Source organism: Ovis aries, chromosome 3 (assembly GCF_016772045.2).
Source record: "Ovis aries strain OAR_USU_Benz2616 breed Rambouillet chromosome 3, ARS-UI_Ramb_v3.0, whole genome shotgun sequence".
Classification (NCBI taxonomy): Eukaryota; Metazoa; Chordata; class Mammalia; order Artiodactyla; family Bovidae; genus Ovis; species Ovis aries.
This window is the reverse complement of record NC_056056.1, coordinates 203210122-203237929: the sequence shown is the minus strand read 5'-3', so window position 1 is coordinate 203237929 and position 27808 is coordinate 203210122. Positions and strand designations below refer to the sequence as shown.

General features: G+C 37.6%; 1 protein-coding gene across 3 annotated transcripts in view; it reads right to left on the bottom strand.

Annotated features, from left to right (window-relative positions):
• Positions 1–27808, bottom strand: part of LRP6 (LDL receptor related protein 6) — a 175393-nt gene that overhangs the window by 130709 nt on the left and 16876 nt on the right. For 2 of the 3 annotated variants that reach the window (XM_004006855.5, XM_004006856.5), the window contains exon 2: positions 25156–25549. The exons of the other annotated variant lie outside the window; for it this stretch is intronic. In XM_004006855.5, coding sequence (XP_004006904.1) covers positions 25156–25549 — 394 coding nt within the window. The remainder of the gene's footprint in view (positions 1–25155; positions 25550–27808) is intronic. 3 annotated transcript variants of the gene reach the window in all.

Here is a 27808-nt window from a genome sequence, read left to right as displayed (position 1 = left end):
GCTCTCTGTGACTTCATGGACTGTAGCCCGTCAGGGTCCTCTGTCCGTTGGATCATTCTAACAAGAATACTGGAGTAGGTCGCCGTTTCCTCCTCCAGAGGAGACAGGGATTGAACCCATGTCTCCTGCGACTCCTGCACTGGTAGGCAGATTCTTTACCACTGAGCCACCTAGGAATCCTTAAGACAGCACTGAAGGTGTGTAAACCGGAAAAGCTGCAAGGATTAAAAAGAGCTAAGCCAAAGAAAGTGTAAGAAAAATAAAGAAGGGAGAAGAAATCCTTAAAGTTTTAAAAAAAAAAAAAAAAAAAGGAAAAGCACTACAGAGAAAAGTAAAGGGGAAAAAAAAGGTGCTAAAAAAAAAAACTGTGTCAAGATAAAAGTTTTAAAAACCTGAACAGAGAAGGAGAGTAGTTCATCTTTTCCAGAGGGGGAGAAACAGGGAAAACAAAGCCCAAATATTTACTGGTAAATTCTATAAAAATCTGAAGAACCAAATAACTTAAACAAAAATATGTCAGTGTACAGGAAAGTAAGACAGCCCAAAACAGCAGAATAAACAATCTTGTCAAGCACATATGGAATATTCAAAGACATGAGCCATGCAACTAAAAAGAATTAAATTCATTCAAGTATATTTTCTGGCCACAAATATGTAGAACTGATCTCGGTAAGAGAAAGATATCTAGATAAACATTAAAACTTCAAAATTAACTAATATACTCCTCTGAACACATGTAGGCAGTAAATTATTAACCTTGTCTTTGGCCCTCAGCTACTAGCAGGTAATGTCTAAACTGCTGGACTGTCTGCCCAGTAAGTGTGCTTTTGCTTATGTGGAGCCCTGGGCCAGCACAGGCAGCCTATGCTAACAATGTGATTTATGGTGGGTGCTTTGGGCCACGCAGTATCAGCTCACTCTCTTGGAGGGGCTGCTGCTGCTGCTAAGTCGCGTCAGTCGTGTCTGACTCTGTGCGACCCCATAGACGGCAGCCCACCAGGCTCTGCCGTCCCTGGGATTCTCCAGGCAAGAACACTGGAGTGGGTTGCCATTTCCTTCTCCAATGCATGAAAGTGAAAAGTGAAAGTGAAAGTCGCTCAGTCGTGTCTGACTCTTCGCGACCTCATGGACTGCAGCCCACCAGGCTCCTCCGTCCATGGGATTTCCCAGGCAAGAGTAATGGAGCGGGGTGCTGGAGGAGACTAAAAGGTCAGTCAAGCAGGCACTCTGTCTGCCCCAAGAAAACTGCACTATAGGCCTCAGGTGAGCTTCTCTCGTTTGCGTTGCTCTGCATAAGGTCACACAACTCCACTGAGAGAAGACAACTGGAGGCTCTCTTCCCTTGGGTGACTTATTTGAATCCTTTCATTGAAATAAACTAGAACAGGCATATTACAATTTCAAGTGATTCCATGAGTTATTCTAATTCTCCAGTGAATAACTGAACCTAAGAGTAGTCTTGAGGACTCCAAATTTGCATCTGGTATCAAAAGTGAGTGTGATTTGGGGGACTTCTTCCAACTTCTCGTAAGAATCAAAATAAAGTAAAGGAAATTAGAAAATATTTATAATTTAATGAAACCAGAAACACATCATATCAAAATAATATGGTGCAATTAAACACGTTCAAAGAAAAGTAAGATTAAATGCTTATATTATAAAAGAATAAAGTTTCTCAATCAATGACCTAGGCTTCCACCTTAAGGAACTAGAAAAAAATTAAAATTGAAGCATAAGGAAGGAAATAAAGATAACATAAATCAATGCAATTGAAAACAGAAAAAAAGAAAATCAATAAAACAAAAAACCAAGGCATCTGAAACTATCAGTAAACTTGATAAAACTTGAACTAACCAAGAAAAAAAAAAGCCACATTCCTACTAACGTCAGGAACAAAAGAACTATACAACACACCAGATAAACATTAAACAGCTATCAGTTACAACTTAATTACCCCAAGTGTGACAGACTGAAGACACGAAGTATGAAAGCTCTCCTATGAACATTTAATATGTCGATTAAACAAGAGCTTCACAATTTAAAGTCTTACAGTAAAGAAAACTCAAGGACGGTCTAGATGGCTGAATTGGTGAATTTCACCAAAGATTTCAAGACTAAATACCAATTTCACACAAATTTGCCCCCAAAAACAGGAGGGAAAAACAAATATCCAATGCATTTTATGAAGTCAGCATTACCCTGATCCCCAAATCTGAAAATGACAAGAGGAAAAAAACCTATAAACCAGAATCTGTCATGAAGACAAACACAAAAAGGCTCAACAAAATTTTAGCAAATCAACCTAATATATAAGAAGGGTAACTGTCGTTGTTTAATCACTAAGTTGTGTCCAACTCTTTTGTGACCCCATGGACTGTAGCCTGCCAGGCTCCTTTGTCCATGGGACTTCCCAAGCAAGAATACTGGAATGGGCTGCCATCTCCTCAAGGGGATCTTCCCAACCCAGGGATCGAACCTGCATCCCCTGCACTGGCAGATGTGTTCTTTACCACTGAGGCACCAAGGAAACCCCTATAAAAACTTTCAAACTCCTAGACTCAGTATGTGAGCTGAGCAAGATCTCAGAATAGAAAGTTAATATAAAAATCAATTTATTCTATACAAAAGCAATGAACAATTGGAAATTAAAATTTCTAAATAGTATCATTTACAGCAGAATGATAAAACAAAGTTTTTTAGTAAAAATGTAATAATGTGTATAACCTATGTGCTGAAAACTACAAAACAGTAATTAAAAAATCAAAGACCTAAATAAAAATAATCTATGTTCATGGATGGTGGTTAATATGTCAATTCTCCCAAAACTAATTAGGATTTACAATCAAAATTCCAACAAGATTTAATTAGAGTTTGACAAGCTGATACTAATATTCATTCAAAACATCAAAGACTAGAGTTGCCACAACATTTCTGAAAATGAAAACAATCTTGGAGAACTCATACTAACTGCTTTCAAGACTTCCTATCTTGACTACCGTAGTGAAGAGAGCATGCTATTGACAAAACAATGGACACAAAGATCAAATGAACAATCCAGAAACAGACTCACATATTTGGTTTTCAATAAAGATACAAAGACAGTTTAATGGAAGACAGTCTTTTCAACAAATGATGCTAGAACAACTGGATATTCACATGCCCAAAGACGTACTTCAATCACACCACAAATTATACACAAATTTTAAGTTAAAATGGGTCATAGAGTTAAATGTAAAACCTAAGACTTCTAGAAGAAAACACAGGAGAAAACTGTTGCGACCCTAGATTAGGCAAAGGTTTCCAAGATTTAGTGTCTGTGTGTGTGTGCGTGTGTTTGCATGTGCGCGCTCAGTCACGTCTGACTCTTTGCAACCCCATGGACTACAGCCTACTAAGCTCCTCTATCCAAGGGATTTCCCAGGCAAGAATACTGGAGTAGGTTGCCATTTCCTCAGTGATCGATGCAAACAAATGGAGGAAAACAATAGAATGGGAGAGACTAGAGATCTCTTCAAAAAATAGAGATGCCAAGGGAACATTTCATGCCAAGATGGGCACAATAAAGAACAGAAAAGGTATGGACCTAACAGAAGCAGAAGATATTAAGAAGAGGTGGCAAGAATACACAGAACAACTATACAAAAACGATCATGACCCAGATAATCACGATGGTATGATCACTCACCTAGAGCCAGACATCCTGGAGTACGAAGTTCAGTGGGCGTTAGGAAGCATCACTGCTAACAAAGCTAGTGGAGGTGATGGAATTCCAGTTGAGCTATTTCAAATTCTAAAAGATGATGCTGTGAAATTGCTGCACTCAATATGCCAGCAAATTTGGAAAACTCAGCAATGGCCACAGGACTGGAAAAGGTCAGTTTTCATTCCAATCCCAAAGAAAGGCAGTGCCAAAGAATGCTCCGACTACCACACAATTGCACTCATCTCACACACTAGTAAAGTAATGCTCAAAATTCTCCTTGTTATTCTTGCTAGCAAAGATATACAAGTAACGTTAAATATATAAAGACAAGCTCACCATCATTAGCTATCAGAGAAATATAAATTAAAACCACAATGAGATCACAATATACATATAATAATAGCTCTTGGTAAAGAATCCACCTGCAATGCAGGAGATCGCAGTTCGATTCCTGGGTCAGAAAGATCCGCTGGAGAAGGGATAGGGTACCCACTCCAGCATTCTTGGGCTTCCCTTGTGGCTCAGCTGGTAAAGAATTCGCCTGCAATGTGGGAGACCTAGGTTCGACCCCTGGGTTGGGAAGACCCCCTGGAGAAGGGGGTGGCTGTCCACTCCAGTATTATGGACTAGAGAATTCCATAGAATGTATAGTCCATGGGGTCACAGAGAGTCCGACACGACTGAGCGACTTTTACTTCACAAAGGAAATTGACATTACAAATGCCAATGAGGCTGCAGAACAACTGAAACTTTCAAAGACTGCTAGTGGGAATAAAATACGATATAACCACTTCAGGAAATTTTCAATTTCTTATGAAGTTATTTACAGTTACCACAGAATCCAACAATCCGACTTCTAGGCATTACCCAAGAGGAGGAAGAGACACGAAAACTAATGTTCACACAAAAACCTGTACGTGAATGTTTACAATGGATTTGTAATTACCAAAACTGAAAACAACTCAAAAATCCTTGGACTAATTAATGGAAAAACTAATAGATCAATATCACAGGATACCACTCAGCTACAACAGAAACAACAAAAACTACAGCTACTCACAACAACACAGATGAATCTCAAGTGTATCATGCTGAGTCAAAGAAGCCAGTCTCAAAAATCTATATTGTTTCATTTACATCATTTCATTTACATGACAGTCTGGAAAAGACAAAATAATAGGAACAGAGAACAAAACAGTAATTACCAAGAGCTGAGGACGGGACAAGAAGGTAAGTACAAAAAAGCATGTGGAAATGTGGGGGATGTGGGGGGGCGGGGGCGGGATGATGATAGAACAGTTCCACATCTTGACTGTTTGACTGTGGCGGTGATACGACAAAGACTTCAAACTCTAGCCGGCTCCTGAGTCCTTTCTCAACTATGCCTATGAAGACTTATGTCTTTATGGCTGATAAAGACTTGCATAAAACACTAACACAGTTTCATAGCTGCAGCCCTAGGATGCCCCAGCTCCTCCTAAAGCACCTGCCTGAAAATACGCAAAGGTGCAAGAATTTACTGTTTGTTCCTGCAAACACCTGAGCTGCTTCTGTCTGGCAGGATGTGTGGGATGGGGAGAGCTTTTGATGGGCAACAATTAATCAATCCAGGTAGTTTCACATGAACCAATAACAAAAAGCTTCTCTTCCAGTTTTTTGTTATTTATCACTTCCCCGACTCCAGTGAACCCCCACTAATCCCTTCTCAATTGCACCATTCTCCCTTTAAAACCCCAAGTCACTGCTGTACAAATAAAAGTCCAGTTCCAGTCACACTGCAGTTTCTTCCATAATGCAATAATAAATTACTGATTAAAATCTGTCCTTACAATTTTAACTAGGGTCCAGCTTTGTTCATCTTGAACAGTACACAACTATATCCATTTGTTAAAATTCATAACACCATACAATAAAGATGATAATTTTATTGTATGTAACACTATACCCCTATTAAAATAAGAGAAACTTTTGTAAACAACAAAGAGCTTCTGAACCATCAGCAATAACGCCTTGTAAATGTGGTCCACAGACCAACAGCCTTAGCAAAATGTCAAGCTCCATCCAAAACTACTAAATCAGAATTTGCGTTGTAATAAGAGAATGAAACCACAGTATTATCTTTCATTATATATCTGTTTTTGCAACATCAGAAAATACACAGTAAAACATAGTAGTATACACAACTCTAGAAAACACTAAGCAATATTCCTAGGATAAATCTATAAAGCATTTGGCAAAATGCTCCTTGGTTAATTTGGAAAAACCATCCATTAAATTTCAATCATATTGTGACTATTTTCTGAACCCAAAATTATAGCTGACACAGTCCAACACCAAGATAAAATATTTTAAATCATTCTTCCCAAAAATGTGGTCAAGTATTCATGCCATTAGCCAAGCATAAAAATTATAAAGACACTCCAAGGTTTTAAAGAAATATTTCCCCAGTCATTTCATTCAATCAAACCCATCCTTTCATCAAAAGAAAAAACTGAACTTAAATTTTCCCAAATCTTTATATGCACGTTATAGCCATTTAGCTCAGCCTCCCAGAATGACTAGGAAATGGCCATTCTACAGTCTTTCCACAAACTGTTTAACTGAAAATTACATACAAGTATTAGCGCCATTCAAACACTGTTGCTGTGTTTCCCTCTGGGAATGAGAGAGAGCGAGAGAAGGAGCATATCACATATATTTAAAAATAATTTATATAAAATTACAAATACTGCAACATATGATCATAACTGTGATCAAGGGATTGTATTTGTATCAATACAAATCTCCAAGAGATCATTCAAGAACATGGCAATAGTACTGGCCAACACTTGGGTCTGGATTTCAGTCAGTTCAGTCGCTCGGTTATGTCCAACTCTTTGCGACCCCATGAATTCCAGCGCGCCAGGCCTCCCTGTCCATCACCAGCTCCTGGAGTTCACCCAAACCCATGTCCATTGAGTTGGTGATGCCATCCAGCCATCTCATCCTCTGTCATCCCCTCTCCTCCTGCCCTCAATCCCTCCCAGAATCAGAGTCTTTTCCAATGAGTCAACTCTTTGCATGAGGTGGCCAAAGTACTGTTAGCATCATTCGTTCCAAAGAACACCCAGGACTGATCTCCTTTAGGATGGACTAGTTGGATCTCCTTGCAGTCCAAGGGACTCTCAAGAGTCTTCTCCAACACCACACTGGATTTAGGACTCTCTAATTCTGTAAGATGTGAAAAATCCCACAATACTTATTGAGGCAAACACCTAAAATATTAGCTACAATATACTTTTCAACTACTCCCACCTTGATTATTGGAGAAGGCAATGGCACCCCACTCTAGTACTCTTGCCTGGAAAATCCCATGGACGGAGGAGCCTGGTGGGCTGCAGTCCATGGGGTCGCTGAGAGTCGGGCATGACTGAGCGACTTCACTTTCATTTTTATACACTGGAGAAGGAAATGGCAGCCCACTCCAGTGTTCTTGCCCAGAGAATCCCAGGGATGGGAGAGCCTGGTGGGCTGCTGTCTATGGGGTCGCACAGAGTCGGACACGACTGAAGTGACTTAGCAGCACCTTGATTATAAAAAACCATTCATTCTAGGAATGAAATTTCTGTTTTTGATTGCTCTGAGGCTAATGAACTAAACTCGTATATGATGTATACTTGTATCGACATTAAATTAAGTGTGAGCTCATACTAATGTCTCCAATTCTAATCCATGACCACATGGATCACTGTAGCCTCCTTCCCTTGCTTGTCTGTAACCACCTACTCCAACACTGAGAAACCTTGTTCCCACCACCTACCACCTATCTTCCTGACCTGGTGAATTCTAGTATAGAATCAGAATTGTTAACTATTCCTCTGTGGGAAGAAACATTCAACTTGAGGACACTACTTATGCGCAGTTCCTTTTGCCTTCAGTCTAACAGGTTCCATGCATTTCCAAAGTTACTTAGGTGAGCCCCTTTCCTCCCCCATTCTATTCAGATTTTTTTCATACATTTCTAACAGAATTAGATTTGTTTGGCTCTATCTACATTTTATCCTGGAATCCTCCAAACACCTACAAGGTTGGTTTTTTTTCAATTTGCATACGGTAAGGTTCAATTTCTGCTGTAGAGTTCTATGAGCTTTGACAAATTAACAGTGTGCTCTTTGATGATGCTTCTCATCTTCTACATACATACAACAGCTTACAATTTACTACTTATTCTTCAGGCAAACACACAAACTTCCAGAGTCCTCTTTAATTCTACTAAACAGGGTGTAGGGTCTCCATGTTGCAGGCTTATCTCCATCCATATACCACTGTTTTCACTCTCGGAGGAGACATTTCAGAAAACTTACTTTCAGATTACAAACAGTTGTCTGCTCATGATTAGGCTTCAAAGGAAAATGTTACAGAGTTGTAAGAAAACAGATTTCATATCTTATTTTACAACCAAGTTCTGAGAGTTTCACTTAAGCCTCTATCATTAATAAATTAATGAAAACTTTAAAAGACAGTTATGAATTCATTTCACTGCTTTCATTTCCACTTCGGTTTTCTTACATATAAACTGAGATGATATGGGTTCACTTCCTTAGTTCAGTCTCACTGTAAGGAGTCTTAAAGTCAGTCTAGTCTAAAAGGTATGTTTACTGTAGTTAAACAGTATGTAATAAAGAAAAGTTATCATCAGACCCATTATCAATGGCTTAGGGAACTAGAGACCATGACTAAGGATAGAAATAAGATATAAAAGCATATAGGTTCTATTCCCTGGATGCCTGCCCCAATCCAAATTAAAATTTCTGAACATGTCTGAAGCTCATCTATCAAAATTAAGACTCTAGATTATATTATGTAACATTCTTCCAGTTAATAAATACTGTATTACTTAAGATTTATGTATTTGGATTTTTAATACAAAAAAGCAAAGCCCTAACTTTCAATTGCTGGTACAGCATGTAAGAAGCTTAGAACTCATCACTCCATCCTAATGACAAACACAGACCTGAACAAACTGAAAAAATGTCAACAATTCTTAGATCCATCAGAGAACTGCGTTACAGAACAATCTGCTGATCCAAAAATTGGAGAGACAAGTAGATACAGAGACTAATAATTGAGCAGAGCAAAAATCCGAAAGGAGAAACCTACGTGGGAACCAGAACCAGGGCAGTGAAATCTGAACTGTTGAGTGATGAACTGCTAGAGGCTTGGTATAAACAAACCTCAGAAACTCTCGAACGCCAGCCAAGAGGTGAGCCTCACACTCTGGAAGGTCCTCCCCCAGCAACTCTGCCAGGCGCTCACTGTGAGGACCAAAGCCAAACACTCTCCCCCTTGCAGCAACGGCAAAGACGAAAATAGTAACTTTTGAACTACATCGGTATTCTATTCTTCTTAACAAGGCCTGCCCTCAAGATCAAGAGAGACTATCTCAACCTACTGGGTGCTTCATCAGAGCCTTCCAGACCTGAGAGGAAGGAAATCCAAACTCAGCCCCCTCCAGCTATCCCACTGCTCTCATGGGGATGAAAAACATCAGAGATGAATTTGTGGTGCTACCACCCCAGCAACTAAAAGACTCACTAAAAGACCGAGACCTACTCACAGAACTATAGAACACATCCCCTCTCCTAACACTTAACACATTCAGTTCAGTCACTCAGTCGTGTCTGACTCTGTGACCCCATGAATCGCAGCACGCCAGGCCTCCCTGTCCATCACCAACTCCTAGAGTTTCCCCAAACACATGTCCATCAAGTCAGTGATGCCATCCAGCCATCTCATCCTCTGTCGTCCCCTTCTCCTCCTGCCCCCAATCCCTCCCAGCATCAGGGTCTTTTTCCAATGAGTCAACTCTTCGCATGAGGTGGCCAAAGTACTAGAGTTTCAGCTTCAGCATCAGTCCTTCCAATGAACACCCAGAACTGATCTCCTTTAGGATGGACTGGTTGGATCTCCCTGCAGTCCAAGGGACTCTCAAGAGTCTTTAACACATTACTAAATATTTATTTACCACAGTTCTTTTTGCCCAGTATATAATGTCAGTTTTCAACAAAAAAATTGTAAGTCTTACTAAAAGGGAAAAAAAAATTGGACAGAGCAAGCATCAGAACCAGACTTAGATATGGCAGCAATGTTGGAATTATCAGACCAGGAATTAAGACACAACCATGATTAATATGCTAAGGACTCAAATGAGAAAAAAAGGCAACATGCAAGAACAGATGCAATAACCAGAAAGATTCTAAAAAATTCTAAGAAAGATCCAGAAAGAATCACCGGAGACTGAAAACACTGTAACAGAAACAAGTGTCTTCAATGGGCTCTTTGGTAGACTGGAGAGAGCTGAAGAAAGAATCTCTGCATTTGTGAGATGTCCATTCAAATTCCCAAGCTAAAAAGCGAAGAAAAAATAGACTGAGGGGGCCAGGGGAATAGAAAACAATATTCAAGAACTTCGGGACAACTACAAAAGGTGTATCATACGCAGGGCTTTCCTGGCGGCTCAGCTGGGAAAGAATCCGCCTGCAATGCGGGAGACCTAGGTTCGATCCCTGGGTTGGGAAGATCCCCTGGAGAAGGGAACAGCTACCCGGCTCCAGTATTTTGGCCTGGAGAATTTCATGAACTGTATAGTCCATGGGGTCACAAAGAGTCGGATGTAACTGGGCGAGTTTCGCCTTTCACTTTCATACCATATGCATAATGGGAATTCTAGAAAGAAAAGAAAAAGAACTACTTGAAACATATTCTAATTTGAAGAAAATTCTAATAACTTAGAATTTTCCCAAATTAGTATCAGATACCAAACCATACACCCAAGAACCTCAGAGAAGAGCAAGCAGAAAAAATGAATTATGAGGGGAAAACCTACCAATCAAGAACACTCTACCCTGCAAAATTATCCTTCAAAAGTAAAGGAGAAATAAAGACTTTCTCAGACAAACAAAACTTTAGGGAATTCATTATCTAGAGACCCACTTTGTAAGAAGACATTCTTTCAGAGAGAAGGAAAATGATTACAGGTAAGAAACTCAGACCTACATTTTTTAAAAAGTAAGCGTTATTACAGAAGGAATAAATGAATATCAAAAAAACTGTTCATTTTACTTATTCTTAATTGATCAAACAGCAATTTGTTCAAAATAACAACAGCAACAATGTATTTGATAATTTCATATATATGTGTGTATGTGTGTGAAACAAAGGACAGCAGTAATGTAAGATACAGAAGGAAGGAATTAGGAATATCTGTCCCAGTCAATTCTGCTGTGAACCTAAAAAACTATAAAAATAAAGTCTATTTTTCTTAAAAAAAAAAAAAAAAAGGCAAAGCTGTTTCTACTTCAGTTTACCATTCCATAAACCCTGGTACTCATTTTTAGTGGTAAGACTGGTACCAAATCTTCATTCTGTGCATTTCCCCAAAGGCAGCTAAATTATGTCTCCAAAGGAAAGAATAAGAAAGAGAGACTGAAGAGATTAAATGTCATTCCTAAAAGGCAGTGACCTTCCTGCAGAATGAGGCTCTCTGATGTGTCTTCTCCTCAATACAGTGTTTCCTAGGTTTCAGCCTCAGAATCTGCTTTATGAGACTTGGTCCTTCTCCGGGGAGTACAGGGAAAAAAATGGCAATGGGCCCTGGTGAGCCAGGAAAGCGGAATTCATGGCACTTGGGGATGAAGCACTGAAGCTGATTCAAATGAATGGAAGCTACTGAGCCCTGTGCTCAAGACCCTTGCACAGGTATGTGATGTTGGACAGCTACAACAGCTGATCTCGTCACCAGGTATTCCATTTCTGTAAACCCAAACTCATCATTCAACATGAGGGGAGGAGAAAAATCCTTAGGGGAGAGGGGGAAACAACCCACTGGTATTTTCCTCCAAAATCAAAGTATCCTCTCTATCCAAAGTAGACACAGAGGATTTACTACTCTGCATTTTGAGTTTGATTATCTAAGAGCATTATTTGGTCCAGGTGAGGGGACAAAGTTTGAGTTACAACATTTTAACACTGTTAAATGAATATCAATTTACATCCCTTAGTACAACACAAGACTAGTATGCTCTGCTTTCAAATATATGTAATCCAGACATGGCACAAATATACAATATTTCTATAAATATAACAGACTCTAGTATTCTAGGTACTGGAAGAAACTTAAGGTTTATTCTATGTATCAGAAAGATTATGTAACTTAGAAAAATTCCAAGTAAAGTCTACAAAAGAGATTCAAAATTTACCAGTTAATTTTAACTTTACGATTTTTCACATTAATTTATTATACAGTATATAATTTAAAACAAAATTGAACCCTTTACAAGTTTGTTGTTTTTCAAGATGATTCTGACTGCAAAATTCCCAGAAGAAACTTTACACAGTTAGAAGACAGGTGCCAACAGAAAGCATCATGGGGGTAATGCATGTCAAATAAGCCATCAAGAGTTGTATCTGCACTGGAGAGGTGAGGGAATGTCATTTCCAGGACTAAAATACGGAACATGAATACAGACTCTTGCTCTAACTATTAAGCTGCATAAAACAATATGAAGAAATTAGGCTGATACGGTAAAGAGCATCTTCTAAAAGCTTGAACATCATAGATACTAGATTTAATAAAGGCATTAGATTTAATGAAGAACAATATTTAGAGGCTACTTCTTCTAAGACAGTTACTCCTAAAGGAGGGTGTGCACCAGCCAGTAAAAGAAAAGCATAAACTTTTTATCTAAAGAGCAGCTAGTAGAATGGAGAACATCAAGACTGCTAGCAGACTAGAGACTTCATGATGCAGAGAAAAAAGAAAATTCCTGAAGAAGAAAATTAACATTCTCCAGATTATCTGGAGGATATGATATAAACAGTTTCAATTATTAGAATGAATAATATTTAACATTGGGGCCTGAAAACCTCCACCCTTAACCCAGCTGCCTAAAAGTTAGACTATTAGGTAAACTCCTGGACTATCTCATTTTATTCTGGACTCTTTCCAAAAATAAATAATTGAGGTACACATACTAACTAGCCAGTTTGGTTTTGCTTGTTTTGTTTTTGTTTGGATAGTTAACCTGGCTTAGTAACCTAGGGTTACCCAAAAGCACTTAACAGTAAAGCTGCTAAATTTAACTAGCTGTGTAATATATTCTGCAAACACTTTTTTATCAGCATCATATTTAAAAGCCAAAAGGGTACTTAAAGTATCCTCTATGAAATGCATTAAGTGTTTGATAAATATCTCCCATGGCTTCGTAAAAGCCAAGTAACAGGCTCATTCATATAAGAGAAATCTTTCTTCAGCAACAATTATCACTAACTTTCGAATTATGTAGCCTATTTGGCCTCTTATTTTGGCTTATGCATTTTATCTTGGCTTTGAATTAAGAGAATATAAACGTATTTAATTGATACTGAAGAATTAAATATATGTGGTTACAACTCCACTTTGCAATAGTATGGACATCTGCTATCCATCAAAAATCAGGAAAACCAGTACTAGGTTGTTATGTTCACTACTTTCCACACAAATGCAATTTTATTGCTGTATCTGGCATGATACCCATTTGCAATGCTTTCTGGAAAATAATTTTTTAAATGGAGTGAAGGGTACAGACAGGGTTTAATTAAGAAATAACTAATGTAAGTAAACTGACTTTTCAAGATACCAAAATTTCTTATGCCAATAAAATTAAAATATCTCAAATGTCAATCAGACTAGATAGCAGCCATTTTAGACAAATTTATTATGATTCTAAGCATGTAACTTCTAAGATTATATAAGGAAAAAACAATAAATTTTCCAAAATATTCACAAACTCCTAATCTAGTATGTATACTTAATCTGAATCCAGCTTCCCCTAACAAAAATACTTAGAAATGTTCACTTTCAATAAAGCTGAACAGAAGGGATAAATTTTCATCCTTTACAAGATGTAATTACATACAAAGGTGGCTAATTAAGACAACATTTAGAATTGAGTCATAAAAACTAAGTGAACCAGATCTATACTGGGTCATAAATCACTCCATGATCCTTGAAGTTACTTACATAACCCTACCTATAATTAAAAGAAGTCATTAGCACAGATAGTACTAAGTATGAATAATGCCCAACTATCATGCACATATATTCCCAAGAAGAGAAGGTAATATTTAAGAACATAAAAGTTAGAGTTTCTATTTCTGGTAGTTTGTTAACAACATAACCAGAAAACCTTCCTTTTCCTAGAATCAGTGGCGAGTCTTTTGATTTACACATTGCTATGGTCTGAATGTTTATGTTTCTTCAAAATTCCAATGTTGAAATCCTCAGAGATGATATTATTAGAATGTGGGGCCTCTGGGAGGTGCTTAGATTCAAGGGCAGAGCTATGAGGAGCAGGATTAGTGCCTTATGAAAGAGAGATCCCTGAAGCCCTTCCACCACATGAGGACACAGAAGGAAGGTGCATGAACCAGGAGGAAGGCCCTCACCATAAAGGGACCAAGCTGGCACCTTGACTTTGGACTTTTCAGCCTCTAGAACTATAAGCAGCAAAATCTCTGTTGTTATAAACTACTCAGTCACTGAGGAGCTTCTGGTGTGTTATAATTGGTCAAATGGACTTGATACCTATATATACACATACACAAAATAAAAATACATAAACACTACTTTAAATGGACAACTAAGGTATGAAAGCAGAGGAAATCAAATCTCTCAAGAGCCAAAAGGTAATAGGGAAGCAAAAAGAAGTACTTAGCAAGTAAACAACAACACCACCACAGCAGGACATGCTTGATGCCACAGCCACCCTGAAGGACATTCTCAACTCAGAGTTCTGTTTCAATGGCAAAACAGGAAAACAAGGCCCGGACGCACAAGAAGCACTGTGTTATAACTAAGATTTTTGCACAAAGCACAGACCTTCAGGGAACAATCAAGTACAAAAACCTGCCACTGGTAGAAGGAGGCAAAGAAATTTTCTGCCTTGGCCTAAGCTCTGAAAAGGTAGGAAAAACCACCAAAAACTCTAATCACAATGCCCTCACATAGGTTTAAGCGTCTGAATTTATTCTATCTACACTGTACGGCAACTCCTAACTTCAAAATTAAACACAAAAAATCATCTCTGCTTGAACTGGGTAGTAATACAGGTACATACGTATATCAAAACAGCACAGAAAACCTGTGCATTTTAGTACATCTAAGTTATACTTCAGTTTAAAAATAAAGTGGTCCCTGGAAACACCTGTAGTGTGCGTGGCAAAAACAAACCTCTCTTCCTGACCCTCTACCTGAAGCCACTACCTGAAGCCACTCAAGATTCACACAAACAACCCCTCTGAAGATCAACTCACATTTTATTTTTTTTAAGTTTTATTTGCATTTATTTTTTGTGGCATTTATTCCCGGGCCATAAGTTTTTGTTTCTTTAGTTTCTTCTGGGATATCTCTTTCTTCTGTGCAACCTCCTCTTCTGGTTTAGGAACAATCTGTTCTTTTTCATCTCATCTCAATGTGGCAGGGAGAGCTCATGTAGAGGTTGATCCGACCGTGAGCTCTGTAAGCCCTGCGTCGCATCTTGGGGGCTTTGTTCACTTGTATGTGCTCAATGACCAGAGAATCTACATCTAAGCCCTTAAGTTCACCATTACACTCTGCATTTTTGAGCATGTGTAGTAAAAACTCATCGCTCTTTTTGGGCCACCGACCCTGCGTCCGGCCCCACTGTTCGGCCTGTGCACACCTACCAGCTCCACCATTGTAACAACGGAACAGCACACATTGCTTCTTTAACGTGACATCCTTCAGGTACTTGGTGGCTTTTCGGATATGCATATCCTTTATGGCCTGGGCGGTTTCACGAGTGTTCTTAAAAGTGAACACGAAGATATCAACCTCTTGATTTGCATGATTTTGTGGGGTTTTCTGGGTCAAGTGAATAGCCCGCCATTTTTAGGGGTCACTTCAGGCCACTTACTGGAAAAGGAAGCCAACTCACAATTTAAAACTATACAACACCGAAGGAAACAGTTCACCTTAAGAATCAGGAAATATAACAAAGAACAGAAGTGGATGTCTAAGAACTTCAGACAACTGAATAATCTGGATAGAGACTGTAACTATTTTAAATTACCGAAACACATAAAAGATAGACTAAAACACATGGGACAGACATCATAAAAAAGTAACAGACATCCTTAACAAAACAAGAAGTGATCATCAGTGGATGTTAAAATAATCAGTAGATGAGGAACTGGATGTTGGCACTGTACAAAAGGGTCATTGCACAGATTACTTGAAGGATATAAAAGGAAAAGCTCAATATTATGATAAAAATATAAACTTTCATCATCTATTGAGCCATCTTAACATCGCTACAGGTAGAACAAAATACTATGCACTTCCTGATGTGATAAAGTACTCAATACTACCTATGACGCACTTGTGCCAAAACAATGAATTCATTAACCAAGTCTCCTATCATAAATTTTAATTTATACAAGAAACATAAAGGAGTAAAAATAAATCAAACAGCCCAAGTATCTCCTAGAAAACTCCAAATCGTAACATTCTACAAGACAACTATAGAACCTTCTCAAAAAAAAAAAAAAAAGACAACTACAGAACCTTCTCAATAAAAGCATGAGAAAAAAACAGATAGGGAGGGACTATTCCACAGAAACTAAGAGACATCATCAAGTACAATCTGTGAACTTTGTTTTAAATCCTCATTCAAGTATACCAACTGTAAAATAGCACTTCTGAGGCTATGACAGATATCAGAATATGGACTGAGTCATCTACAATAATAAAGACTTGCTCATTTGGGGTGCATGGAAGAAGATGGTATTGTGGTTATAGAGGAAAATACCCACTTTTCAGAGTGAGATGTCACTGTGTGGATTTGCTTTAAAACACCTCAGCTAACAAAACAGGAGAGTAGCTGAATACATTATGCTATAATCACACAATGGAATACTAGGCAGTCGCCAAAAAAAAAAAAAAACAAGGAAGATCTCTACAAAGTGATATGGAGTGATATTCCGGATACATTGTTAGTTAAAAAAGAAAGTGCAAGAGAGCATCTTTAGTATGTTCCTCTTTCATGTAAAAAAAATTAAAAAATTTACATGAAACAGCTCATCTGTGCAAAAAGGAATTCAATTAGATAAAACTAGAAATAAATAATAATAAGATATCCTAGGGGGTAAACAGGGAGGGACAAGCTGGAAAGAAAGGGGAAATGGGACCATCGCACAAGGATCAGGAGGAAGGACGCTACTGAGTCAAGCTTTTTGTGTTATTTCTAACTCTAGGAAACATGGCAATTGCTTCACACAACCCAAAAATAAATTGATAATTAAAATCAACCAGGATACAGGCAGACATTCCAAAAGGAACACAAACAGTAATATATTACAAATGCCACACTGCAACTGATGAGAAGGAAAATTTACCTAAATACATTTGGAAGACAGCATTCTGACTGACAGGATTTTCACAGTAGTGTATTCCAGACAAAAAATTTGTTTCTCACAAGAGTACAGGTTGGCAATTCTGAAATTTGTACACTAGGATTGAGGAAATAAGAAAATACATTGTGGACAATGAGAACCCTGTTTCTCACTATCATAAACTGGAATAACAAAGAAAAGGTGTTGGGGAGAAAGGGGAAAAGACTGTAACATAATTTTGTAAGTGGTGGGTTGGAACTGGAGATAAACATAAGTTCATTTTTTTAATATGTAGATACAGACATACACACACGAACTAGGTGTGTGTGTGTGTACACACACACATGCACATGTTATTTCCTACATGTATCTCTCAACTATTCACTGCAATGAAAATCCAGTGTGAACACACCCAACTCCCAGATCTTAGTTTCTCAACAGCATCTTCCAATAAAGGAGACAGAGCTCCTTGGAGAAAGGGTTGAGTCAAAGGGTGAAGCAAAAGGACAAGATGAAAGTGGAACATCTTGTGCTCTGCAGATAGTAAATAAGTGTTTAAAAATGATGAGGGCCTCTCAAAAGAACACAGGAGCCAACCTGAAGAACTCCCAATGGCAAAATCTAGGGCAACTGGAGCAAGAAATAATGACAGTAATGGATTATAACTTATAGAATAAACAAATGCCCCTGAGTTCATATTCATATAAATTATTGGATAAATGCCTAAGTAGGAAAGACAAGACAGTTCTTCCTTAAGGTGGAATTCTAGCTAGTAACGCATGTTTACGAGAACAATGGAACTACAAATATCACCATTTGGCAGAAAACCATAGTATTAACTGTTGCAGGCAAAAACCAACAAAGGTTGCTTAAAAGTAATGTAAGAAGTGGACTTCTCAGGTGGCTCAGTACTAGAGAATCCACCTACCAGCGCAGGAGACTTCGGAGATGTGGGTTCGAGCTTATGTGGGTTCAATCTCTGGGTCGGGAAGATCCCTTGGAGAAGGAAATGACAACCCACTCCAGTATCCTTCCCTAGAAAATTCCATGTACAGTGGAGCCTGGCAGGCTATGGTTCATGGGGTCACAAAGAGTCAGACATGACTGAGGATGCAGGCTGTAGCTGTATGATAAGCAGCAAGATAGCTGCACAGTTTCAGGCAGTTATTGTAAGGGGGAAAATGTAAACACACACACAAAACCTGGCAGAGAAAGCCGTAAGTGATCAAATAATACATCACCAATACCCACATCACGTATCTGCCGATACGATGCCCTGAGGGGAGAACGTGACCTCTGCTATGCCAAAAACATATAGCTGATCAAAGGAAAACCTCAGACAAATCCTAAATGAGGGACATTCTGCAAACTGATTGGTCAGTAACCTTCAAAAGGTCATGGTTATGAAGACAAAGACTGGTAAAATGTCCCAGATTAGAAAAGACTAAGGAAATAACAACTAAATGCAACATGGAACCCTCAACCACAAAAAGGACCCTTGTGGGAAAATTAAAGAAATTCAAGTACAGTCTAGAGATTAGTTAACCATATTGTATCAACATTAATTTCCTGATCTAGATAACTCTTCTATGATTACATAAAATATAATATTAAGGGAAGCAAGGTAAAGATTATGGGTTTCTTAAGTGGCTCAGGGATAAAGAATCCACCTGTCAATGCAGAAGCCACAGGAGATTCAAGTTCAATCCCTGGGTTAGAATGATCCCCTGGAGAAGAAATGACAACCCACTCTAGTACTCCTGCCAGGAAAATCCTAAGGACAGAGAAGCCTGGCAGGCTACAGCCCATGAAGCTCACAGAGAGTTAGACAAGACTGAAGGACTACTGTGCATGCAGGTAAAAGTTATACAAGAACTATTAACTATTTTTCTAACACTTTGTAAGTCTAATATTATTGATACAATATTTCTTCTTTTATGTAGGGTAACCATCTCATAGTAAGTTTTAAATGAAGGGCATAAAGAAATTCTACAAAAGCAAAACACAATCACTGATACTAAGCTGCAAAATTAGGCACAGCTGAACAAAGAATTATCTGGAAGGCAGGTGCAAAAAATAACCGCAAGCCCAGAGAGATAAAGTGAGAGAAGATATGAAAGCAAGATTAAGGGGCATGGAGCATAAAATCAGGTGGTCCACATACATCAAACAGGAATTCCAGAGCAGACTAAAGAGAATAAAGGAAAAGTAAGAAAATGATGGATAGCTTTCTAGAAGAAATAACAATGATGATTATATTCTAGAAACAAGGGTTCTAAGCAGGATAAGTAAAACACAGCCACATCTGGACACAAAGTGAACAAAGCTGAAAAGTATCAAAAATTTAGGAATGCAGGGGCTGCTTTTAATAAACCAGAAAAAAACTAATTACAAAGCAACAATAATTAGAGAACAGACTTTTCACAGCAACAATTAAAAGTCATAATACCCTCGAAGGACTGAGTGAAATAACAATCACAGAGAATTCTATAATCAAATAATTATCTTTCCAAGAATGAGGACAAAATAAATATATTTGCAGACAAACTCCAGAAACTTACCATTAACAGACTTCTGCTGAAATATTAAACAACATACTGCAAGCAGAAAGAAGCTAAAACCAACTGGATTAAGTGGGATGCCAAAAAAATAGTAGAAGAAGAAATCAGTATGGTGAATATATCTAAAAACACAGAATTTATAAAATCCTCTATTAAATAAAACAACCAGGTTGCATTTTTAAAGTAATTCAACGTGCAAAAAAGACAAGGGGAAAAAAAAAAAAAGAAAAAGCTTCAGCAGGACACTTTTCATGGGGAAAAAAAGGACCTAACGTGGAATTGGAAAATCTCAACCAAGAATCTGACTTTCTCTTATTTTACCCAAAGGACTAGGTTTGTTCAGCCAAAAAGTAAAGGTCATTTATCAAGAAGATCCTTAAAATTCCCTACCACTCCCAGGATTTAATTGGCAGAAAACAGGCTTCCCCAACTGACCAAGAGGACACCTTTCAAAATTGTACGTTATTGAGAGTTCAGACAGAGCGAGAGCTTTTATACACAGAACTAGTGTTTCAGGATATGGAGCTTTATGGATAATTGGCTATCTGCTTCTATGCAAAAGCTGTGGGAACGTATACGATCTTAGGCAAAGAATAAACGATATACTTTTAAACTTAAGAGTTATTAAGAAAGGAAAAGGGTGGTCCGAGAGGTAGGAAAGCCAACAGTATAAAAATCAGAAAATCTTGGGAAGAATTTCTAAAAGGAATATGGTATCAATATCAAATGCTACCAAAAAAAAAAAAAAAAAAACTAAAGACAATCATTTCATTTCTACTTCACAAATTAGCTGTCATAGACTCCTTCCAAAATCTTAAAGATTCAACAACACAAATATCAGGTGTGCTGAAACTAATTTGCTAAAATTTCTAAAAAGCCAATCACTGAAATACAGCAAGGATATATAAGAGCACCACAATGCAGAAAACTCAGTTAAAGGTACCCTATATTCATTACTCTCATAGAATATCATTCTTCTCTTTTGCTAGGATAAATCAAAAGGTCAATGTGCAAGCAAGGAAAGCTTGTATTTATTGATAAAAGGCAAAGAAAGCTATTGAGACTAGGCTGCTGCTGCTGCTGCTGCTGCTGCCGCTAAGTCGCTTCAGTCATGTCCGACTCTGTGCGACCTCATAGACGGCAGCCCACCAGGCTCCCCCGTCCCTGGGATTCTCCAGGCAAGAACACTGGAGTGGGTTGCCATTTCCTTTTCCAATGCGTGAAAGTGAAGTTGCTCAGTCGTGTCCGACTCTTAGCGACCCCAGGGACTGCAGCCTACCAGGCTCCTCCGTCCATGGGATTTTCCAGGCATGAGTACTGGAGTGGGGCTACTCAGAGTCATTCAGTCATATTGCAAATACTCCCTTTTAATATTCCCTCAATAAAAGTAGGCCTGGAGACACAGAACATAAAAATGGTAAACCACACAATCAAAACTCAATGAGATGTGATATGTATCACTAGATATAAAGGATTAAAAGCTGGATGACACTCAACACTAACATTTGAGAATACATACAATTAAATATACACATTTATTTATTCTTAAAAAAAAATTTTACCTTCCATGGGCCTTGATTTCTATCCCAGAGGCTAATAAAGTAAACCTATCCAGGTTTCCTGGATTAGTGTCTTTCCAACACACTCTTTTTAGGTAATTTCAAAAACACCTATCTACAAGCATATCTGAATATATACAACCTGCTTGAAAGTAATGGGCCACATTTTCCATTCTTCATACAAAACATATCCTTTGATATTTTAAAGTGCTTTTCAGTTTACATCAAGTGGAACTGGAAAAAAGGTTTAAGCTAGTTTTAGAGGTGAAACAGCCTAAAGGAGGAGGCTGAATGTGACAGCATGTGCAATAAGGGCAGTAGAAACAAAATCTAAAGAATCTTTTCTGAGAAACACAAGTATAAAATATCTAAATTAGACTGAATGTGTAACGGTAAAATACAGTTTTTAAAATGAGAGTACTTTCTTTAAATGCCTGGCTTTTAAAGCTTAAATAATGTATTTAAAATGAGATAGACTACTTTTTTTAAATGTCTGGCTTTTAAAGTTCAAAATTGAAAGGAACTCATTTTAGAAATGAGGAAACTGATATCCAAGAAAACAAAGTGACTTGCTTGATAATTAACAAAGCTAGATGTGACATAAAACATTCTCCAATGAGTGTATCTTTAAAATACGATTTGGATAACTTCTAATGAAAGACTAAAACTCTTAACCATGTTTCAAATTAACAATTGCAATCAAAGCCATACTGATTTAGAATTCACAAGACCATACTAAAGTTTACATTGCTTAGGAAACAAATGTCCCTCACAAGGACGATTAATAAAGGATTATAAAAGAAATATTTACTGAAATTTTTACTGAACATCTACTATGTGGTAGCAACTATTTTAGCTATCTGGGATACAACCAGTATAGAAAATACTTTTAAACATACTCAAGTTATGACAATTACACATACTTAACTGACAGGGAAATTATAAATCATTCTCTTTCCACTGAACTAGTTCTGCAGCTCCTCAACATCTCTAAGATTAGAACAGTCGCTGTGGATCAGATTCAGGAGCTCCACCATCAGGAGCAGCCACATAAGAATCACCTCTCACCGTAAAGCAAGGATACTGCTTTCTCTAACTACGACTGTTCACTTATGGAACCATTTCCATACACGTTTTTCCCGTTCCTTATTCAGAATTCTACACTGCCAGTCACTCAAAAGAAAGAAAGAAGAAAAAAAAAATCTCAGGCTAATAGAAGCCAAATTTAGAGAGGGAAATAAAAATCTTCCTTCAGTCTAGGCTAAATGGACTGACTGCACAAAGAACTCCATACATCCGAAAGCACACAGATGTCTGCACCAGTTCCCAGGGCTCAAACAATGCCAGCCATTCAGGAGCTTTGCTTTTACATAAGCTGATGTGAGAGCGCTCAGTCAGCTCTTCTGAACCTCATAGCCCAGGATCCCGGAACTCTGATACAGCCACCGTTTTCCTCAGCTCTGTTTTCATGTGCTTTCTCTGGTAAGCAAACTTCATTTTTCCCCCAAAAAACAGATCTGGAAATCATCTCTCCTGTTTGCTACTAACTGATACGAGTGACATAATTTAATCCAAAACTACTATTCCATTAAAACTAAAAGTGTTAACACAAATCTAAGATCAACACTGAAAAAACTATTTGAAAAAATATATTTTTAAATACAGAAGTTTAAAATATAATTTTAAACATGCTTCATCACGCTAAGTATGAAATGACACCATTTGGCTGCATTCTATCTGCTTCCAGTTGCACAAAGTAAAAAACAGCCATACAACACAGAGTAACTTTCCAAAAATTAAAAGAAACTTTCGGAGAACTGCTAAAGAGTTGAAAAAGTGAATTTACACATGCACACTCACACATATGCAACACTAACTACAGACATCAAAAATAATGAAAGGTATTTGACTGTTTTACCAAAACCCCATTTAGATCTCAGGAAAAATATTTTTCAGTGAATGTCCCTCAGAAGCTTAAATAACAGTACTGTCACCTTCAAAGTACATTACTATTGATTCTTTCAATAATATCCTTTACTTGCTGAGTCTGGCAAATTTGAGATTCAAACATTAGTAAATATTTAAGCCACAGAAACGCTAATGTACTTTTTCATCACATGGGAAACTTACTTCCTAAGACACTTATCAGACCTGCCAGCAAGAAGTTAAAGCTCAAGTTTTAAGGGACAAAATGAGAATGACTCATTTAGTTATTAAATTATTAGATCCCGAATAGTCAAGAGAGTTCCCTATAAATTCACCTCCCTTAACTATGTACTATCCTTAAGAGATTTGTGGCTCTTATAATACTCTTTCCCTCTCCACATACACACTACATAATGCAAATAAACATGCTCTGAAGAAGGAAACGTTCTCTCCTAAGTTTTCTCTCCTTAAACAGTAAATCCTTAAAGATATTCCCCACCTCTCCCCAAGGAACACAAAAAAGCAGAGCTCTGAACATACTAACCATTTAATAGATATTTGGGAAATTTTCCATCATCCTTAGAGTTATAAGACTGAATCTGTCAAAAAGGAGATGGGGAGAACTATTTATCTTTTCATCAAAGTATTACTTCCTAATAAGCATGGAAAGCAACAAAACCCTGTATGTTCTACAAAGCAGTAACCTCAGAGACATTTCAACACTCCCTGAGACTTAACAACAAACTTTGTTGGCAAAACAGATTCCATTTCTCAAAAACACCTTGCAAGTTCTCGAGAACCAGATTGTTCAATTAGGACAGTTTACCATACATTCAACATATATGACCTTCTTGGAACACACAACGGTTTCCTACCACTAGAGTCAGTATAATATTTTCTGATGCTTTATTAAAAGAACATCTGACTTTAGCGGACACCGCCTAATGCTTCTCTAAAAATACATCTTTATATATTATATAAAGTATATATATATGCTTTCTAGAACTTCTCGCTCTAAAATTTCACTCACTATTGCCCATGTTATCTTTTATAGTCAGACAAAGCTTCTCATTTTCCTATAATATGGCACTGTCTTAAGACTTTGTTACCAAAAGGACCTGATATCAAGACAAAAGAGCATACATAAACTTTTTATTTTTTCCCAAATTTTAATTTATTACATTAATCCACTCCCTCCATAAATGAGTTTTAAAGCATTCCAATATACTTGAAAGTCAAAGAAGTAGTACTAAAAGAGTTATTCACAGGTATTTATCTTTTGATTTTAACCAATTAATAGTAGTTCATTTCAGGTTCACACTTTACTATCTATACCCGGCCATGGCAGACTCTGGCGTGACAATGTGGTCAGCAGAGACACAGCGAGGACTCGCACAGGCAGGACTGAGACATGGTAAGAGAGAGGCACCTGGGGGCCAGGTCACATCCTACACTGCAAGATTTGCCCACAGGTTTAAGTTTCTCTCATTAGAAAATAAACTTCATGACAATAACATGTTTAGTGAACTAGATATGAGTGAACAACTTACATTTCATTCAACACTGAAATACTAAAAAATCAGCTTAATAAAAAAACACTAGTATTATAAAATAATGGTGTATATAATAAAAGGTATAAATTCAGAAGATTTGATCTCAGACCACTCTTGTTATCATTCCTTTTTCTCTGCCTTCTAATGATTCTCTCATAATTATGAAATATGCAGAAGATAAAACAAGAACTATAAACATGGCTATCCCCTGATACTAGAAACACAGAACTATTTATAGACACACCTTACTTTAAGAACATGACCTAACTTCCCACATTCAAGTCTACTTGACAAAGAAGTCCAAAGAACCTAAAAGTGGGGTCTCGTGTTTCTTTTCTCTTGGAGTGAGGGGTGTCTATGCTAATGGAAAGAAAACAGCCAGGAGGAGATACAATGACCTTTGTACATTATACAAAACTTACCCACTTGAAGGATCTAAGGCAATTGCTCTAGGTTGATCCAACTCTTGCCAAAATAAAACTTTTCGTAAAGATCCATCTAAATTAGAAACTTCAATACGATTAGTTTCAGAATCTGTCCAGTACAATTTTTCTCCAAGCCAATCACATGCCAGCCCATCAGGGGACAATAATCCAGAAACAACAACATTCTGTACACTCTCAGTTTTGTTGAACTCTATTCGTTTAATGGCTTCTTCGCTGACATCACTCCAGTATATCAAGCCATGACTAAACACAAAGTCCAACGCAGCTGCATCCTCCAAGCCTCCAACTACAATCGTAGCATTCTCTTTGCCATTTGCAGCATCAACCAATCGCAAGTCCCGTCTGTTTGCATAAAGCAACAAAGGGGCCGCTAGAACAAAAAGAGAAAAGTACGTAAGTCAAAATGAACAAAATGTATTGATTCCCATAAACTGAGTTTCAAATCAGAAATGGTAAGCAAATACTATCAAAGAGTAAATAAATGTATAGGAAAACTGTCGAAATCTTTTCACAAACAAAGCATTATTTCTGCAGCATTTTAAATACAAAAGACTTGTAAGAGGGGGAAATCAATTCTACCAGGACAGTCTGTTCTTATTAAAACAGTCTGTCAGATAAAATAAAAAAGCTTGATCATGTCAAGAATTTGACAAGGATATGGAGCCAGTGGACCACTCATACTTTATTGAGGGGGGACCTGTAAAATGGTGCAGCATTTTTGGAAAGCAGTTTGGCAGTTTCTTAAAAGAGTAAATAAACAACCTACTATATGATCCAGCCATTCTATGTCTAGATATTTACTTCAGAGAAACAAAAGTGTAATGTCAGTACAAAGACCTATGTATAAAGTTCATAGCAGCTTATATGTAATAACCCAAGCTGGAACCAACCCAAATGTCATCAACAGACTAATGGATGAATAAACTGTGATATATCCATACGATAAAAAGTAATGAACTATTGGGACTTCCCTGGCAGTTCAGTAATTAAGACTCTGAGCCTCCACTGAAGGGAGGCTGGGTTCAATCCCTGGTAGAAAAACTACTGATAAAATCCTACATGCCACACAGCATAGCCCCCTCCTCCCGAAAAAAAGTAGTGAACTATCTGTTCATGTAACTTCAGCGAATCTCAAAATAGTTATGTAGAATGAAAGAAGTTAGACAGAGAGAAGTATATATTGCATACTCCATTTATACAAAATTTTAGAAAACTGAGATTAATCTATTGTGACAAAAAGCAGTTCAGTGGTTATCTGGAGGTGGGGAGAGAAGGTGGAAAAGAAAAGGAAGGAGGAATGATAGCGGAGCATGAGGAAACCTTTGTAGGTGATGACTATATTGTGGTGACTGATGATGGTTCCAGAAGTGTATACATCTGTCAAAACTTATTAAACTTCACTTATGTGTAATTTACTCTATTATCAAGTATACCTTAATAAAACTGTTCAGTCCGGCAGATATAGTTAATACAACTATTTTTATTGCTTTATATTATTATTAAAATGATCTTCAAATAAGACAATACTAAAAATTATACATAAAGCCTATCCTAAGAGACAATATTTAACTCTGAGAAAGCAGAAGCCATTAGGAATAAAGCAGTATAAATGGTGTTCTTTTTTTACCCAAAATATTGGTTTGGGTTTTTTTTTAAAGCATTTAGTCCAAGCTTCTGACATTTACTTTCCTGGTATCAATAGTTACTAAATATCAATATCCAACAGAAATTTCTACAATGACAGATGTGTTCTCTCCACTGTGCAATACAATAACCACTGGCCACATGTGGCTATTACAACTAAAAAATTAATTTTTTAACTTTATTTAATCCTAAGTCATTTAAATTTAAGTAGACAAGTGGTCAAATGGACAGCACAGATCCACAGGCTAAGATGAAGAACACAAATGAGGCATCCAAACAAAAAGCCCAGGGTTAAGAAGAAATGACCTACACGGTCTTCTCTCACAGTACTCACTAAGGGCCTGTCATCCAAGGCGAAGGCCAACTACCACTGAAAACTAACCACGCCCCATTCAAGAAATTAATCTTTGAAAAAGTAAAGTGTTCAAAAGGAGTAAATAAAAAAGTGATGTTCAAGCCAATTTATGGGCTGTGCTGGCCAGACAGACTTATGAGGGCCACTATTTTCATCAGTAAGCACAACATGAATTTTCCTTCTAAGTCTAAATCCAACTTTCTTAGTTAAAACCAAATGGGCAGATAGCTTTTTCTGAAAGTGATAGCCCTTTCTGCTTGTTTGTGTACCTACAGCTGCTATTGGCAAATTAGCAAATTTCCATCACAGATTCCCTTTTGGCTCACTTCAGCCCTTAATACATCACACTATCAGTCCACATTGTGTTCAAGGCACTGTCTAAAACTGAGTCCCTCATACTATGCGTCCATTACAAAAACCAGGAAAAAGGTCACATTAGTCAAGGATATAACGCTAAGTGCTGCATAAGGCTAAGAAACAGCCCCAAAACATTTACAATTTAAAATGCAAGGGTGGTAATAATCCGCTATTTATTGGGCACCTTTCTTTATGGTACTTTCCTTGGAAAACTACAAAATCTGCATACAACATTAAGTGGCAGCTAAATGTCTTTTATGACTTTCAAGTCAA